This window comes from Pelodiscus sinensis, chromosome 2, assembly GCF_049634645.1.
Source record: "Pelodiscus sinensis isolate JC-2024 chromosome 2, ASM4963464v1, whole genome shotgun sequence".
NCBI classification, from domain to species: Eukaryota; Metazoa; Chordata; order Testudines; family Trionychidae; genus Pelodiscus; species Pelodiscus sinensis.
The window spans coordinates 69,988,955-70,007,344 of record NC_134712.1 but is presented as its reverse complement, the minus strand read 5'-3'; the positions used below and the strand labels follow the sequence as shown (position 1 = coordinate 70,007,344).

The window sequence follows — 18,390 nt, the reverse complement described above, 5'->3', positions numbered from 1 at the left end:
AGTTAACCCAAGGTTTTCTACTCAGGTCAACCTTGACCAGTTAAATTAAAATAAAATATGTTCATCTGAATCTATGCTAGGGAGAGGGTTAACATATTAACTAATCCTGTCTCCTAACCTTGATTTGTCTTCTTGTCCAAACCTAAACATTATGGTCTATATGAATTTTGTATGTTATGAGAGATGGACTTGTTTTAGTTTTCAGCTTTGCTATTAGTTTAATCAAATTGTATTACAATTAAATGAAAATGTTTTGCCCTTCTTTTTTGAAATGCTAGGTAAAATGTAGTGTGTCTGTGGGCCAAAAGGAGTTTTGGTTGTTTGTGACGGATTTCACACTGCAGAACGGGGCTAAAGGCAACTGTGGAAATCCAAAGACTGTACCAATATATTTTGCCTCATCTTGTGTTCTCGATAAGAAGGTGATGGAGGCACTCACCAGTGCTTCCCACTGCACTATCTTCTTCAAGGATGCTTTACAAGGAAATGGTAAGCTGTTTATTCGTGGTCCTGGGGCAACTGGAGCCAAAATAATTTCAGTGTGGCCCATAGCCATTCAAATCTTTAATACAGACATGCAACATTCTGCCACACTTAAAAACAAGGAGTCCTGTAAAAAACTAACGAATTTTAGTTGGGCATAAGCTTTCGTGGGTCAAAAGCAACGGAGCAAGTATTCTCATCCAGTGCTGCTGCAGGGAGCTTGACCACTGCTGCCACATGGCACCAGGGCTCCCTAGTGATCCCCGAGGTCGTGTCCTTAAGGACAGGTGCCATGGGGGGCAAAGGGAAGAGTGATAGTGGGAAAGGGTGGAGCTTGGGGGCCAATAAGGGACAGTACATCTTCCCTGGCCCACTGAGAGTCCCAGGCTGGATTATGCAATCGCTCTGGCTGGAAATGGCCGGTGGGCTGGAAGTTTAAGACTATAGGACATCCAATATTAGTGAATGCAAGTTACCTTCAATTCAGCCAGGGTTTGAGCCACTGACACCTACTTATGAAAGGTTCCATATCTTGTTGCCAAATCCATTGAACAACTTATATGCCTGTAGGAGCTGAAATCTGGTCCATAGTATGCAAATTAGGTGAGGTATTTAGGGCAGGTGAGAAAGTTTAGGTAATTCCTGCTTTGGAGAGTAAAAGTGCTGTATGTACCTTGCCTTGGGACAGAATAAGAACACTTCTAAGAGAAGTAAATACTTATATGATTAAACAACAGACAAAAACACAAGCTTCCAGTGAACAATTTACAATCCTGTTTGAATGGAATTTGAATCTTTAAAAAAAAATTGACATAGCAAAATCTTTTTGCCCAGAAGCAACTGACTTCATCAAGAGCTTTATGTGTATTTCATTCAAAAACCAAATAGATTGATGCAGTCTAAACCTGAAATAATCCAGGTATCTGGTTAGTAACTGGCAAAGAATATTGTCTTTATTGGCCATGACAGTATGGTCACCTTTTTCCTTGTTATTGTAATAAATTGAAATGTCTTTGTTGGTAGGTAGGATTATTTGTGTTGAACGTACCGTTCTCTTGTTACAAAAGCCCCTTTTGTACACGGCTCCTGAGGCTGACTTTAGTGAACTGACTGGCCCTGTCAAACTAGATGAACTGGATTCTACAACACAGGCCAATTCCATTTGTACCATAAAAGGTTGGTACAGCCTTTTTTGAAATGAATATTACTAAGTATTTGTATTTATTTTATGCATTTAAGTCCCAGTATTAATATCTTGAATAAAATGATGTATTGAAGAAAAGGGGGGAGGGGGAAATGATTTGAAGGAGTTGCTGTGTCTCATTAGTATAGTCATGTTTATCTCTCTTCCTGGCCTTTGCTTGCCTTTTACTTGCAAATGTTACCGTGGAAGACTTTTTTCCCCTGCACACGATTGTTCATTTTAGCTCTGCCCGGTTCATTTTTCCATTCATTAATGCTTGTGTATGCTCATGTGCATATGTGTATACACACAAATATTTGCTGTAAAATGTCTCATTCTTTCACTTCATATGTCTTACCAATTGGTATAATATTATCTGCAGTAAAATTATTCTTTTACAGAAAGATTAGGTATGCAAGTAAGGACTTGAGCATGAGAGGTAGGCTTGATACTTCCACTGGTCTTCTCTGAACCTTCTCCACATCTTTCTTGAAATGTGGTGCCCAGAAATGAACACAATACTCCAACTGAGGCCTAATCAGCATAGAGCAGAGCAGAAGAATGACTTCTCATGTCTTGCTTACAACCCTTCTGTTAATGCATCCCAGAATCATGTTTGATTTTTTTTGCAAATGTCATACTGTTGACTCATGTTTAACTTGTGGTCCATTGTGACCCTCTAGATGCCTTTCTGCAGTACTCCTTCCTAGACAATCACTTCCCATTCTGTATGTGTGAAACTGTTCCTTCCTAAGTGGAGTACTTTGCATTTGTCCTTATTAAACTTCATCCTGTTTACCTCAGACCATTTCTCCAGTTTGTCCAGATCATTTAGAATTTTGTCTTTATCTTCCAAAGCACTTGAAGTCCCTCCTAGCTTGATATCATCTGCAGACTTAATAATTGTACTCTCTATACCATCATCTAAATCAGGGCTGCTCAACTTTGGAAGCCCCGGGGGCCACGATGATACTCACAGCACATGCGGAAGGCTGCAACTTAAGTGTGCATGCATGTACATGCAAATATATATGCAAATAGCTTCTTTCACACTGACGGGCATGAATACAAAGATTAAGGCAAGACTACACAACATACAGGCTCTATTTAAGACAATTCTGCTGATATTAATAAAATGCAATATTTACCTGATTTCCACCCATATGACAGCACTTTTAATGAGCAATGACAGTCCAGGAATTTAACTATTAAAACCTATAGACTAACAGAAGACTATTATATTGACTACTTTTTCATTTTGGCTTCCACTTGCAGGTTGAGCCCCTGCGTAAATCCAAAGCGCACCGCAGGTTGCAAACAAATGGGCTGCAGGCCGCATGTGGCCCATGGGCCACATATTGAATAGCCCTGATATAAGTCATTGATAAAGAAATTGAACAGAATCGTTCCCAAAACAGACTCTTGTGGAACCCCTTCTAGCATGATTGTGAACCGTTAATAACTACTCTCTGAGAATGTTATGCAGCTATGCACCCACCTTATAGAAGCCCCATCTAGGTTGTATTTACCTAGTTTATTGATAAGAAGGTCATGCAAGATGATGTCTCATGCCTTACTCAAATCTAGGTATACCACGTCTACCACTTCTCCCTTATCCACAAGGCTTAATATTCTATCAAAGAAAGCTATCAGATTGATTTGACATGCTTTGCTCTTTACAAATCCATGCTGGCTGTTACCTATTACCTTATTATCTTCCAGATGTTTGCAGATGGATTCCTTAATTACTTGCTCCATTATTTTCCCTGGCACAGAAGTTAAACTGACTGATCTGTAGTTTCCTGGATTGCTCTTATTTCCCTTTTTATAGATATTTGCCCTGTTCCAGTCTATTGGGATCTCTCCTGACTTCCATGATTTTTCAAAGATGATTGCTAAAGGCTCAGATACCTGCTCTATCAGCTCCTTGAGAGAGAGATCTCAGGGCCAGAGTCTAAAACTACCTTAAATTGAGGAAAAACTGTGGACTTGATCTTTCTGTACAGCATTTAAACCTGTTTAGACTCTGCAAACCATTTCCTGTAGTGGAACGTATGTTGTTGTAATCTGATCAGGGTGCCTCCCAATGCTCTGAGTTGGCTTGGAAAGTACTCTTCTTTTGCTGTCATCTTTGATGCTCTTATTGGGAAGCTCACATCTTCATCCAAATAAGAGTGAATCTTAATTCTTTTGGTAATCTAATCTATAAAATTCCTCTCTATTTTTATCTCTAATTTTTTGTATTACCATATTTAGCATCAGCACCATGTCTCCATAACATGTACAATAGAAGAAAATAAATCAGAAGGCTTAGAGAGAAGAAACTGGTCTACCAAAATAAGGACAATTTAAAAATAACTTTAAAAATGAAGTTCTGGTGGAAAAAATGAGGGCAGAGATGTACTTAACAAGTGGAGAACTACCTTTTCTCCATTCAGAAAAGAGGCACTCATATATTGTGGCAGGTTATGCAAAAGCTTGTAATTGCAAATTCTAATTATATCTATCCTGCACACCTCCCCACATGTGTCTACAGAGTTTGTCTGTTTGATCAAGAACTGTGCCTAAATGGTGAGAGCCAGGACCACCAAATTTGGTATACAGCTTCCTTTTATCATAACTTAAAGCAAGGTAAAGGTTTGGTTATGCCTGGAAAACGGGATGTGCCTGGAATTGTTTCTCATAAAACAAAACAGAAATGAGACAGAATAACCAAAATAAGTACAGTTCTCAAAACTGAAATCATTGAGTGAATGTTAAAAGAGGATGAATCAAGATGAGCCAGAAAAATAGGATAAACCGGGAAAAGGATTACTTCTCAGAAACCAAACAGAAAAGAGATAAAATGGAGAAATCTGTACTAGTGCTGTGTCTTGGTACAGCTAAATTAATGCTTAAGGTTTGAAAACTAGAAGAAAATGTTATTGGAAACCAAATTGACTATTGACTATTTTTGTTAAAACATAGAGAATGATAGGAGTTTGTAGGGATGAAGAAACAAAGTACTTGATGGAATTCCTGAATTACGGACCCGAGCAACGCTGTGTAAATCTGCTAGATATAAACAATGAAAAAGTTACCTTGTTACTTCATGCTATGTCATGCTTGGAGTTCTCTGCTTATATGTTACAGTTTGTTCTTTAGTAACACTGCTCTTGAAATTTACTTTTTATCAATAAAGTCTGTTTTCTCTGGGTGTATATACATAATTGTCAGATCTTTTGAGCCATTCCTGAATGCCACATAAATGCTGTTTCAAATTCAGTGATTGCTTTCCTGATGTCTGCTCTTGCATTTCTTCAAATTTAATGTAACTAAAATCCAAAGAAAATGAAAGTTTTCTCTCCTGCCTGCCTATCCCTTTCAGAAATGTTTTTATAATGGGAAAGTAAATGTGTTGCCATAGAACTATAAGCCACCCCCTTAACTCTCTAGGGTTTTATTTAATTGTATTGAATGTATTGTAAAATGAAAGATGTTTGCTCAAAAAGATCTGGAATTACCAGTTTATGTCTTTGTGATATTAACTACTAGTTGGTTTACTCTAAATCCCCATTTGCCAGGTGTCTCAGATCGTGCCATGCAAAAATTTTTATAGACTCAGAATGGTGCACTCTTAATTCTAACTGTCATCTCAGCATATTATCACTATTCTAAAACTCCTTACTGACTATACCATTTTTTATTTATTTTTATTTACTTTACTTGCCAATAATGGGGAGTCCACTAATAATTATCCAGTATCTCTGGAATGCCAGCTGCTCAAGCTCTGGGAGGGAGGAGGAAGAGCGGAGACATAGTGCAAATCAGTTAATTTGTAGCACTCCGAAATGGCTGGGAGGGAAGGGGAGAAGTAGGAAGCACAGGGCTCTGGTGCCCCAGTGTGCAAGAGGCGCATGGGGAAGTGGGGCAGACAGGGGCTCCACAGGTTGCAGGATGAACCCCAGTGGGCTGCAGGCTACTATGGTCCACTGAAATGAAGGAGGGACACTCACTATTCTTGGTAACCCATACTATCATTCCAATATACTTTGTACTCTGGTATTACTGTGTCCCATTAATTATCGTTGTTCCACCAAGTATCTGATATGCTGTTATATCAGTATCCTCATTTAATACCCGGCACGCCATTTCACCCATCTGAGTATTTAAACTTCTCTCATTTGTATACAAGCATTTATAAAACATATCACTTTTTAGCTGTCTGCCAAGTTGCATGAATAGGACACTTCTTTCTCTTCATTTCCTACTTGTTCTTTATCAACTTCTGTCCTCTCCTTCTTAGTAGGGTATACAGAATCCTTATAAATTCTTCTTTGAGGAGTGTCTCTGCCTGAATCCTGTGCTCCTCTACACCTGTTAGCTTCCCTCCCTCCCCCCACCCTTTGTTTAAAAACTGTTCTACAACCTTTTTAACTTTACATGCCAGCAATCTAGCTCCATTTTGGTTTAGGTGGAACCCATCCTTCAGGTACATTGACTCCTGCTTTGCCCAAAGGCCCTCCAGTTCCTAATAAAACTTTTAAAAAACCCTCTTCTCACCATCATCTCATCAAAGCATTGAGACCCTGCACTTCTGCTTATCTTACTGGTGCTGTTCATGGAAATGGAAGCATTTCAGAAAATGCTATGGTCCTGGACTTCAGTCTCTAACCCATCACTGCACATTAGCCTGTATAGAAGCCTTAAGAGATGAGACTTTACACCCATCAGGCAATTCACTTTATAATTCTCCTGATCATCACAAATCCAGCTATCTGTATTTCCAGTGATTGACTCTCCCCTGGGAAGCTATCCTCAGTTTGAGAGTACCATAACATGAGCTGGACTGAAAGTCTCAAGTATGGGATCTGCTCTATTTTGTTGTTCTCCTTTCCCGAGACTTTAATCTTCTTCAGTAGCACCAAGGCTGCCAGGCTTGACATGGGACCACTCTACTATGTACCAGAAAATCTCATTTTTTAATCTTTCCTTCTCCATTAGTTCCTCCAGTTGAGCCATGCTGGTCTCCAGAGCCTGTATTCGGTCTCTGAGGCCCGTGAGCTCATTGCCCTGTATGCACACATACACCACCAGTCCCTCAGGCAGGTAACTGTACATGCTACATTCAGTATAATAAACTGGATAACCCACTCTGCTGCTGGATTTTGCCTGAATTCTTTTTACTCCTGCAGCTTTTTATGTTGGATTTTGCTTATCTCCTTTTTTTTCTTTTGAGGGTGGGGGGAGGAGTGGGATGGTATTTATTGCCCTAAGTTTAGAGAATGTTAATCAGGTATATCTAGCTCATTCATTCCCTTCCAAGACTGTTACCTGCTCCTTGTTCACTAACTTTTCTGGTGATGTAAGAGCTGTTTTTAAAGCCCCCTTTATCATGGAGTTAAGGGTTCAAGAGTGTTAAAGGATCAAAACCTTGTTAAGACATGCTCAGCCTTGCCTAGCAGGCCATTAAGCACATGGCACTTTGTAAGAATTTCTTTTTTATTTAGGCATTATCTCTGGAGTTAATGAGAGCACGGCCTTCTCTTGGTCCACATGTAACAGATGTGGCAATGACAAACTGGAGCATCATCCACAGGATAGGTAAGAATCAGTTTGGTGCTTACTGTACCAGGGCTTTTTTAGTGCAACCTTAAGAGGCAGATGTAGTACACATGTTCCTACAATACAGCCTATGCATGTATTCTCCTGGACAGCTACTTACTGTGAGGGTATGGGGGACAAAACTGCAGGATTTTTATTGCTGATGGAATGACACAACCGGTAAGGATAAAATTCGCCCATTGAGGAACACACAAATAGAGGCAAAGTGACATAAATTTGCAAAGATAGATTTTTTTACCTCACACAAGTACTGATATAGTGTCAATGAACATGTCATGTACTTTACAGTGAACTATTTTAAGCTGTAAGAAACTTTTATTGTTTCTTGCATCCATTTATAAAGCCAGGTGCTTTAGTAACTGGGAATCCCATTGTTTTTCCTCTCACTCTTTACTGATATGTATTAGTTAATTTCTGAGACATTCCTATTAATACATTAATGTAAATGAGAGGAGAATCAGGCCTGTTTATAACCCTTATAAAATGACTTAGTACAAATAGAAAGGTCACAGCTGTAAAGTCTGATTTCTCAGAATCTTCAGGGCACAAAGCAAGTGATATGTGTTCAGATGAAAGGGACATTGGTTCAGTATTGGCTCAGGAATATTCTCCCAATTGAATTAGAAATGCTAGTTTCCACCACAAAATCTACCAACTGAATTACCAATGCCCCTTCCCAATAGAAAGTTCTTGTGAAGTTTCCCATTAAGTACTTGTCTAGCCTCGTCTTGAATAGTTTCAGTGACCTTGGTAAGATGTCAACATAAGACAATAAAGCTGGAGGCACAGTGTAAAGGAAGAAAAGAGGGGATCTTCTGGTGCCACAAAGTACATACAGAGTGATTTTGATTCCAGGTTCTGGTCATTTACAGTCAAAAGGATAAAGGAATGTTTACAACAATTTTTTAAAAATACAGTTTGTTCAGTGTTATATATAATTTCCCCTGAATAACAGCACACAAAAACACAAAGATTTCCCTATATTTTGGTATGTTTTAAGTAGGGATGTCAACGAGTAGTCGACTAGACAATTAACTGATAAGTCTAGGTTTATTGGCTAATCTAGTCGACTACTCGCATTCCCCCTCGTTTCCGCAGTATCAGAGGCAGCGTGAAGGGGGGAGGAGCAGGAGCTGATGCTGAGGAAAGCCCGCTGCTTCATGGCAGCAGCCCTTGTGTGCGAGGGGTCCAAGCTCCCTAAGCTTGGGCCCGCCATTGACAGAGGCTGGTCCCCAGCAGCAGCCCCTGCCCTTGGGGGGCGGGGAGGATGTCTGAGCTCCCCACAGACAGAGGCTGCTGGAGGAGCAGCCTCTGTCTGCGTGTAGCCTGGGCCTTCGCGGACAGAGGCTGCTTTGCAGCAACTTCCCCTGCCCTCTTTCCTCCCCCACCCCCAGCAGCCTCTGTCTGCAGGGAGCTTAGACCCCCCATGAATAGGGGCTGCTGCCATCCTGCACCAGTGTGGGATGGCAGCAGCCATTGTCCATGAGGGGAGCTGGTTTTTAAACTGGCTTCCCTTGCAGCCTGGCTCTTGCGTAGCACCCCGTGTTGAATGTGGGGTGTCAAGGGACTCCCTGGGAGTGGGGCCAGAGTGCACTGGCTGCAGACCCCATCCCGGGGACTATAGAATAGTCAACAAACCACTAAAAATTAGTGTGGTTAGTTGACTATTCTATTACCTGCTATCTAACATCCCTAGTTTTAAGTATATGTAATTAGTAGTGCCCCGTGTATGTGTTTTCCAATGGTTTCCTCTAGTTTGAAGATTTTCCCTTTATTTAGCTAATAATTTAATGTAAACTTTATTCCACAACCACAATTCAGCAAAGTATTTAAGTACATGCTTACTTTCATCCCTGTGATAAGTTCCATTGAAGTCAATGAGACTTAAGCATGGGCTGAAAGTTAAGCAGCTGCTTGAACACTTCACTGAATTAGGCCAAAATCAGTACATCATTCGCGTGTTTGCCTTCTGATCTGATAAATGACATTTTATCTTTTTATCTGTCTCTTCATCACTATTCATGTGTTTCAGACGATCATATTACTGCAACCTATGCTCCCAAGCTGTAATTTTACCAGTTATCAAAATGCACCTGGAAGTCTTTCTGCAATGTCCATCCCGACCTCATTGCACAGTAAAAGTAAAGGTGAGCTAAAACAATAAAAGTGCTAATTGTATCCAGTACATTGAGGGTAGGTATGTTGATTTATAGGTGCTTTGAGACGCAATTGTCTACAGAGCCCTTACTGAAGAAAAATTATAACTTTATTAATACAACAAAAAGAAAAATCCTAAAATTAATGTGGAGATTAAGGTTCTAATCCTGTAGTCCTTATTCAGGTAAAACACACCTTGAGCTCACTCAGAACTTCATCCCACAAAATGCTGAGGGCTTCCAACAACGTGCTGAGCATCATCAATTCCCATTGAAGAACTTGGCTGGATTGGGCCCTTTGATAGTAATGAGTCCTGGAAATGTAATGAAGCTTAAAGGAAATATGGATGGGGTGTTTTGACTTGCATCTTGATGTGCTTTTTGAAAATTGCCCTCAGACAGGGGTGGGCAATAATTTTTTATGGGGGGGGGAACACTCCAAGAATTTAGAAAGTGATCAAAGGCCACACACTTCCATGATATTAATGGAAGAGATGTGGAGTCTGGGATGGAGGTTGAGTGCAGAAGGGAGTTTGGGTGAAGGAGGCAGTTGTGATCTGTGGCACTGGACTGGGGTGAAGGAGATTGGATTGTGACCTAGGGCAGGGCATTGGGGTACAGGAGGGGGTTCAGGGATTTGGATTGTGAGCTAGGGCAGGAAGGGACTCTGATCTGGGGCAGGGATTTGGGGTGCTGGATCTGGGCTGGGAAATGGCTACAGAGGGGAGCAGAGGATTTGGGTATGTGGAGTAGGGGGCAGAGTGACTGGGGTGCCAGAGGTAGGTTCTGCCAGTAGCCTTACCAGCCAGCAACAGTTCCTGAATCAGCCTCCCAGCCTGTCCTGCCCTAGCATAGGCTGCAGCCATGTGCTCTGGAGCCTCTTGTGTTTCATGGCTGCCTGTTATTGACACAGGCAGCTCCCATTGGCCCATTTCTGACAGGCAGTTGGATTGTTCTGGGGGCAGAAGTAGCTCCTAAAGCTTCCCTCCTCCCCTCCGGACTCACAATTTTTAAAGAAAAACTCTCTCATATCTGTGTTTCTGAACAGCATGTAGGTGGGGTAAGGCAAGCGGGGAGCCTGCCTGGGGCAGCATGCAGTGTCTGTGGGCTGGGTTCAGTGACTTGATGAGCCAGATTTGGCCCAGGCCTGCCATTATATATATATTTTTTTCAGTCAACTGAATTGTAAAATAAAGGACAATTCTAGACTCAAAATATTAATTTTCATTTTTAACATGGAAGTGAATGTTACACATGTATATAATTTTTTTTTGTCTGGTCCTTCCACTTTTTTACTGCAGCTGTTACAAAAAACAATTTCTTCTGTCCTGATGTCATCATCTACTGTGGATGGGGTAAGTATACGTAAAATTAAGATAAAGAAATTGAAATTTCCTGAGGTTTCATTTAGGGGCAGAATTCCATAGTGGACAATAGATATTCTGAGCTGTATGTGAAAACACTGGAACAAAGCATGCTAAGAGTACTTTGTTCTTGTATAGCATCTTTTATTTGGAAATCTGAAAATACTTAGGAAAAAATAGTCTTATTACTCCCATTTACAGAAACTTGTAAAATATATCATAAATTGTGTTTTATTGGAACCTAAATAAATCAAACCATAGATACATGAAACACAAGCAGCCATGACTTATAAGACATAATCATAAGTGATTACTCTCTTGAGCTGAGATATTACCAGTATAGTCTTATTTGCTTGTTTTGTGTTTTATGTGGTATGTTTAGATGTCACTTATACAATACACTATTAATTTGGTATATAAGAAAATATATTAACTGTAAAGTTTTTCTTAAAATTATTTTATAGTAAATTGTTTCCTGCTTTTATTTTGTAGATATAAGCTAGCAGGCATATGATTTACTGAAGACTGTTTTTAAAATGATTAATAATCTTCCTGCAGCTCTTGAAATACAAAGTGGATGTTTGATTCAGTACTTGTGTACACTATTGTAAAATGTCATTTGACACAAGCGTCTTTCCATTAATTATTTTTTGTTTGGAAAGTATGACAAAATAATTTAGTCCTTGTTTGAGTTATTGGAGTTCAACAAACAAAACCCAAAGAAACTCATTTTCATGAATTTTCTTAATATTTGTCAGTTTCCAGAATGATTATACCCAAAAACTTGCTGTTTGGAGGGGTTTTTATTCTGGTTGAAATCCAGTGATAACTTTTACCCCCTATACTCCATTAATTCATAAACTACAACATGATTTTCTTTAAAAAGCACATTTAAGGAAAGAGTATGAAAATATCACCTCAAATTCTTATTTTTGACAAAGTTAGTATGGGCTCCAAATAAAAATGTCTCTTCAAGAATACTCCAGTTTTCTAATCCTGGGTTTACCATCTTTCTATGTAACCTTGGGCATCACCTAACTTTTATACTGGGTTGTGTCCATGAAAGCTCAAGATACCATCTACATGTTTTGTCAGTCTTTGAGGTGCTACTAGACTATTTGTTGTTTTTTAAGTTTTTCCTGTTACAGACTAACTTGGCTACCCCTCTGAAGCTTTTATACTTCAGTTTACCACACTATAAAATTAATATAATAGTGCTTATCACACAGAAATATTGTCACAAATTGGTATTAAGCTATATTGTGATACTTAAACAAAAAGCTATATAGAGTAGACTTCCGATAATCCAGCACCTTTGGGACCTAGGTGGTGCCTGAGTATTGGGAGGTACTCTGGCGGGGGGCTGTGACGAGTCTGCCAGGACTTTCACTGTGTCCAGGGGATGGGCGGGGAATAGCGCAGTGAGGGGCAAACCCTCTGCCGTTTTGCAGGAAGGCGGGGGGAGCCCCGCACAGCTGCGAGAGCTAAGTCCCCGAACTTGTCCCATTCTGGCTGCACTTAGCCCCATGCCACCACCGAGAGTTTCCGGGAGGGGAGCAGGCTTCCCACCCCCCAGATTGCAGTACATATCGCCGAGCGGGGGGGTGAGGGGCAGCACTGCAGGACCAACCCAGCAGCACCCTAGCTGCTCTGCTCTGCCGCTTCCCCAAGTTCACCGCTCGTCAGTTTCAGCAGCGATGGCACTGCAGGACCAACCCGGCAGGACCCCAGCTGCTCTGCTCCACCACTTCCCCAAGTCCGCTGCTGCCACTACTGAAACTGACGTGTGGCGGACAAGCGGCATAGCAGAGCAGCTGGGGTGCTGCTGGGTTGGTTCCGCAGCGCTGCGTCTCACCCCCCTGCTTGGCGATAACTAGTGCAGCCTGGGGGGTGGGGAACCCGCTCCCCTCCTGGAAACTCTCAGCGGCCGCACGGGGCTGAGTGCAGCTGGAACGGGGCAAGTTTGGGGACTTAGCTCTCGTGGCTACACGGGGCTTCCCCCGCCTTTCTGCAAAACAGTAGAGGATTCCCCCTTGCCACGCCGTTCCCCGCCCACTCCCTGGCCAGAGGCAGTGTGGGTCCCAGCAGACCCATCACAGGGATATAATCCCCTTCCCCTCTTCTCTCCTTCCCTTTCCCAGCTGCGAGCGCCCATGGGGCTCACAGTAGCTTCAACTGTCTGGCTTGCTGGAGCACTTCCGGGTTCCAGTTAGTGCTGGACCGCTGGATGCTGGACAATTGGAGTTTTACTGTAAATGCAAAATATTATAACCATGGGTAGAACAGTAAAGGAGATGTTTGTTTTTGTTTTTTTAAGGGTTAGTTTCAAATGGGAGTTTCTTCTTTGGCTACCTTCTTACAGAGCATGCGCGCACACATACAATTCCCTATCACATGCACAATCCTTGGGTATCCAAGAAAGCTATATAAAGAAACTATGCATTGGTGGACTGGATGCTAGATTTTAGTGGCTATTAAACTCTACTTCAGTAGGTATGACAGTGAGATCCATTCTAACTACAACTGCTGGGAGATGTTTTGTTTCTAAAATTACTGAAAATCTAATTTATCAGACTAAGTATGTTCTTTGTAGCAGCATTTCATAGTCTTAATTGGTTTGGCTTCCTTTTTGAGCAATAAAAATGTACACTGGAAGAGGACCTTACCCTCTCCTTTGAGTTGTGTGCTTACTAGAACAGAATGTACAGTACTGTTTGTTTAATCAACATGCCTTTATCACTACAGAGTTATGAGGTGAAGAGTGTGCTGGGAAAGGAGGTGGGGTTATTAAACTGCTACGTCCAGTCTGTTAGCAGCCATCCTAGCTGTGTTGGATTGGAAGAAATTATCCTACTGGAAGCAGGAAGAAAGTAAACTGAATGTTGTCAGCTACTATAATATCTATGGACTTTGTAATGTAATGTGGTTATTTGTTAACTATGCCCACAGATAATGTAAAATGCAAGCATGATAAATACTGACATAGTTTATTAAAACAGATTTAGAAATTATTGTTAAACTTTAAAAAAACCAAGTATATTTAGAAACACTGATTTTTCAGAACGTTTATATTGTATGGTTTTGATCAGTCCAGTATTTAAGAATATAGTTCTTGAGACTGGTCTCTTGGAGTAAATGTTCAGGAATGTAAACCAACTTTTTCTGGAGGTTTGAATGTTTGTAAAGAATGTTTTTGTGATACTTTTATAGTGGGCGGTAAAAATATTTTATTTGTGTCAAAAGAATAACTTTGTAAATGTTATTTGAGGAATAACGATTTTATCATGAATGGTGGACTGTAATTAAAGTGTATGTTTTAATAATTTCCAGAAGCATTATGCACTGCACACCATTGATACTAAATTGTAATGTTATTAGCACACTGCAATAAATATTACAAATGCAGATTTTCATGAGCCTCATCTTACAGAAGTGACAAATGGTGTCAAAAGTATATGCAGCTAATGTTTTAGTGATTTCTAACTATACAAATACTGCAAAAACCACAAGGAGTCCTGTGGCATCTTAAAAACTAACAAATTTATTTGGGCATAATAACCTTTCATGGGTAAAAATCCAATGTGTCAGACGCAATCTGTTTTTACTCACAAAAGCTTATATGCCCAAATAAATTAGTCTAATGTACCACAGGACTCCTAATTGTTTTTGCAGATAGACTAACATGGCTATCCCTCTGAGACTTATAGAAATACTGTGGCATCTAACTTCCCATAAAGCGGTCGTTTCATTATATACTATGTGTAAGAAAAGAACAAACTGGTTAAGGGATGACTTAATTGTGCTGATAGCTATATGGGAGATAGATTGCTTATAACCAGGGCTCACTGAACTGCAGCGAGCCCCGCTCACCAACCGCGCTGTCCAGCAATCTGCGCGTGCACAGATAGTTCTGCGCAGATCGCCCGAACCGGCTCTTCCATGGCAGGTAGATTGTATAATTTGTCGAGCCCTGGTTATAACCATATCTGAGATTCTTATTTTCATTTTGTATTCTGAACAAAATTTAATGTAAGACTAGACAAGTAACTGATTTCTTTGTCCTGTACAGCACAGAGCACATTGTCTGCACTTGATGAAAGATCAGTAGACCAGAGTTATGCAGTAATTGGTTTTGCATGCTGAAGTGTGTGCTATTGAACAAATAACTAAACTGTCTCCTAGTCATTTCTAGTGTCATGATTGATGATAGCACTCTTGAACGTTAATAAATAACTGAGCCTTTTGAGCCAACAAGTACCCTTCTTCCTTAGCGCTTTTACCTTAAGAAAAAAAAGCTACAAATGATGGGCTTCATCCATCAGATACTACCCAGGGCAATGCTTGCTGCTGTGAATAGTCAAACTGAAATCTATTTTCTGAATCTATTTTCTGCTGGTAAGCACTTCACCCTGGTAGTGTTTGCAGCATTATATCAAGTTTTCTACAGGCTGTTGCCACCCCCACTTATGCTGTAAGAGGAATACTTCTAGATTATGCACAAATTTAGGTGACTAAATTGACTTAAATATATGCAGTTATTTTCAATGGCAGCCCTCACTGTCAGAACTGCACAGCAAAGCTGATGAGTGTGTTGAGTATGATTTAAGAATACCAAAATGTGTCCCAACAAAAACCTGAAGATTCAGGTACTTGCAGCAATAATGTAAATAACATGTTTATTCCACCATGAATTCACCTTTCCTTCACAGCCTTAAAATTTTTTTGTACAACAGTACAACATGGGTTGACCTGATTTGGGGGTATTTTACAGCTGGAACTCTTAACTGTTGCCTTGAGGTTTTCACAGTTTTAATAGCAAAACTTAGCTTCCCTTGTGTTTATCATGCTACTTGAGAACCATGGTAGTAGGAAATGGCCTACTTGTTAACACAGTTCAGCTTCTGGTGGAAAGTATTAGCTTGAACTGTTATAGCAATTACTGCCATAGTGGCAAAAAATAATTTTAATCTTAATACACAGTGTTGTCTCCATTTAATGTTTAAAACACTTAGTGCACTAAGAAATCCTAGTCATTTTTCTGATTTAATAATATTGAAAATGAAGTTTGTAAGAACTTGTACTTAACACACGCTTACTACAGATTTTACTGATGAAATCACATGCTTATATTAATGCTATGAATGTTTGCAGCTCCTGAAAAGTACGGCTCCATCTGTTGCATTTACTCTCACCAGTCTGGCTCCAAAGCCTAGGGTAAAGACATGAAGCAAAAGTGATTTAAAATGCTTTTTTTTTATTCTTAGAATTGCTGTAAAAATTGATATAAAATGTTGAGCATGCTCAGTCTTTCCTTCTGTTATCTACAGTATAAAGGGTTTTTGAATCATTTTTACAAAATGTACCATAGCTGCATCAATATGAATAAAATGTAGAAAAAGAACAAAAACTACAATTACAAAAATAAGTTAAGGAGAAAACCACAAAAGTTTAGCTCTTTTTTCCCTTTCTCTCTCTCTCTATATATAGATTTTTTTTGCAAGTTTGGCGGTTAAAGACCCAGGCTTAGTCCAATCTTGCTACAACATTCAAAAGAAACTGAAACCCAGCACAATTTCACTGTTCTGTGTCTTCCTCGCTCCCTCGCTGCCGCTTAGGGAGCAGACAGGAGTTGAGAAGCAGCAGCGGGCCCCCCCGAGGCACCGTTCCCGCTGCAGGTAGGCCAGTCCCGTCTCTGCAGCGCCGGCTGCTCTGTGCAGGTCTCTTGAGGTATTGGTAGGATAAGGCAGTGAGTCCCTGGCGCCCCTTGCCCAGGTTACCGGCAGTCGGTGCCCGAGCCAGGCTGCAAGAAGGACGCGCCAGGCAGCTGCTTGAAGAAATGCCTGAGGCTGGACAAGTCCCGGGTCAGCTGCTCGATCTTTTTGTGCAGCTTCTCGTTCTCGGCCGACAGCTCCAGCAACTTCTGCTGCATCTCCTGGTTGCGCCGCTTGGCCTTGTCGCGGCTCTTGCGCACGGCGATGTTGTTGCGCTCCCGGCGCTGCCGGTACTCAGGGCTGAACCTGTCCACCCACTTCTTGCCGCCGCGGTCCCTGCCCGGCGCCCCGGCCACCGGCCCCTGGCCGCAGGAGGAGGACGACGAGGGGGAGCGGGTGCTGCAGCTGGAGGGCGAGCTGCTGCCCGCGGGCTCGGGCGAGGTGGGCGGCGTGGGCTGCCCGCTCAGGTTCATGATGGTCTGGGCGCAGGTGGCGACCTGCGAGGGCAGCAGCGAGGAGGAAAGGTCGCTGTCGCTCCAGTCCGGCTCCTGCTTCAGGGCGACGCGGGGGGCAGAGGAGCCGGGCCGGGGCTCGCCACCCAGCAGGGCGGCGCCGAAGTCCTTGGCGGGGTCGCGGCCCGCGGGCGGCAGGTACTCGCCGTAGTCGCCGCCCCGCTCCGCCTTGTGGTTGCTGTTGAAGAGGTCGGCGAAGAGCTCGTCGTTGCACAGCTCCAGGTTAGGCACGGCCGACATGGAGTCGATGTAGGAGCTGAAGTCGATGGCGCTCTCGTCCTCGTACATGGCCGGGGCGGCGGCGCTCAGCTCGGCCAGGTTGCTGCTGCCGCCGCCCTGCTCCTCGGCGCTCATGCCGCCGCCACCGCCGGGCTTGCAGGAGGGACTCAGCCCGCCGCCCGCCTTAGTGTCGTAGAAGTTGGCCGGCTCCAGGGACCAGTGCCTGTAGCATGCCGGGGAGTCCAGGCTGTACAGGGCGGCGGCGCTCATCGGAGAGCGGGCAGGGGCTCACACGGACACCCGGGCTCGCCGCGGCAGGTGAGTGGCTCCCCCTCAGCGGTCAGGCTGGACTGGAGGCGGCTGCTGCTGGGGCTCACCCTGCCTGGCGCCTTCCCCGCTGGCAGACCCGTGCCCAGCACTCGCGACGACACCCGGGGGTAGCTGGTCTGAACTTAGGAGCTCGCCGCCTGCCCCGATTTTATACAGCCCCGGCCCCGCCTCCTGCCCCAGTGACGGGGAGCCAGTGTTACAGGAATCCCTCGGGCCGGGGGCGGTGTAGCGGGAGGGGCGGAAAGGGCTCTGCCCTGCGCCGCTGCTGGGGGCCGAGCCTCGTAAATCTGCAGCAGCTGCAGTGAGTGGCGGGCGGGCGGGCGGGGGGGGAGTGGGGCTGTTTCCGCCCCCCCCCCCCCCCCCCCGGGAGGCCGGGCCATGCGAGCAGGGAACGCGGCTCCAGCGGTGCCAGTGCTGGGACAGGGCAGGACTGGCTGTTCTCCTTCCCGCCTTCCTGTTTATGGGGCTTTGCGCTGCTGGGTTCCGGGGAAGGGGGAGGGGGCGAGAAGCCGCTTGCTCCGACAGAGGCACGAACGCCGCACGTGGGCTGCAAACGTGCCCCTGGGCAGGCCCGGGGTCGCTGCTAAGACCCAGCGCGGCGCCAAGGAAGCGCGAGCCGGGGCTGAGCGGCGGCGCCGGGGCAGTCAGGGCAGGGGGGCGCCGGGCTGCAGCCTGCGGGGAGATGGCTCAGAGGCGCCGGGGGGGGGGGGGCGGCACCTGATCGGGCTGAGCTCGCGGTTCGTGCGTTGCCGCGCTCGGCCTCGCAGAGGGGACCGGGGAGCGCGCCCGGCTGCTGGGGCCGCACCTCGAGGCGCCCACCCCGGTCCT

General features: G+C 43.6%; 2 protein-coding genes across 3 annotated transcripts in view; one reads left to right on the top strand and one right to left on the bottom strand.

The window, feature by feature from the left end:
* Nucleotides 1-14,195, top strand: part of SPIDR (scaffold protein involved in DNA repair) — a 348,017-nt gene extending 333,822 nt beyond the window's left edge. For both annotated transcript variants that reach the window (XM_075920729.1, XM_075920730.1), the window contains 6 exons: nucleotides 279-489; nucleotides 1,507-1,659; nucleotides 7,156-7,249; nucleotides 9,303-9,417; nucleotides 10,728-10,781; nucleotides 13,536-14,195. In XM_075920729.1, the coding sequence (XP_075776844.1) occupies nucleotides 279-489; nucleotides 1,507-1,659; nucleotides 7,156-7,249; nucleotides 9,303-9,417; nucleotides 10,728-10,781; nucleotides 13,536-13,664 (756 nt within the window). In that variant the 3' untranslated portion in view covers nucleotides 13,665-14,195. The remainder of the gene's footprint in view (nucleotides 1-278; nucleotides 490-1,506; nucleotides 1,660-7,155; nucleotides 7,250-9,302; nucleotides 9,418-10,727; nucleotides 10,782-13,535) is intronic.
* A 1,829-nt stretch (nucleotides 14,196-16,024) lies between these two features.
* On the bottom strand, nucleotides 16,025-17,712 carry CEBPD (CCAAT enhancer binding protein delta). Its single transcript, XM_075920731.1, has one exon. It carries the CDS (start codon nucleotides 17,500-17,502, stop codon nucleotides 16,564-16,566), a length of 939 nt encoding a protein of 312 aa, XP_075776846.1. The 5' UTR covers nucleotides 17,503-17,712; the 3' UTR covers nucleotides 16,025-16,563.
* Between the last annotated feature and the right edge of the window lie 678 nt (nucleotides 17,713-18,390).

Bases quoted from the DNA above. Each gene is read 5' to 3' on its own strand.
- CEBPD (XM_075920731.1), bottom strand. From the start codon at position 17,502: ATGAGCGCCGCCGCCCTGTACAGCCTGGACTCCCCGGCATGCTACAGG.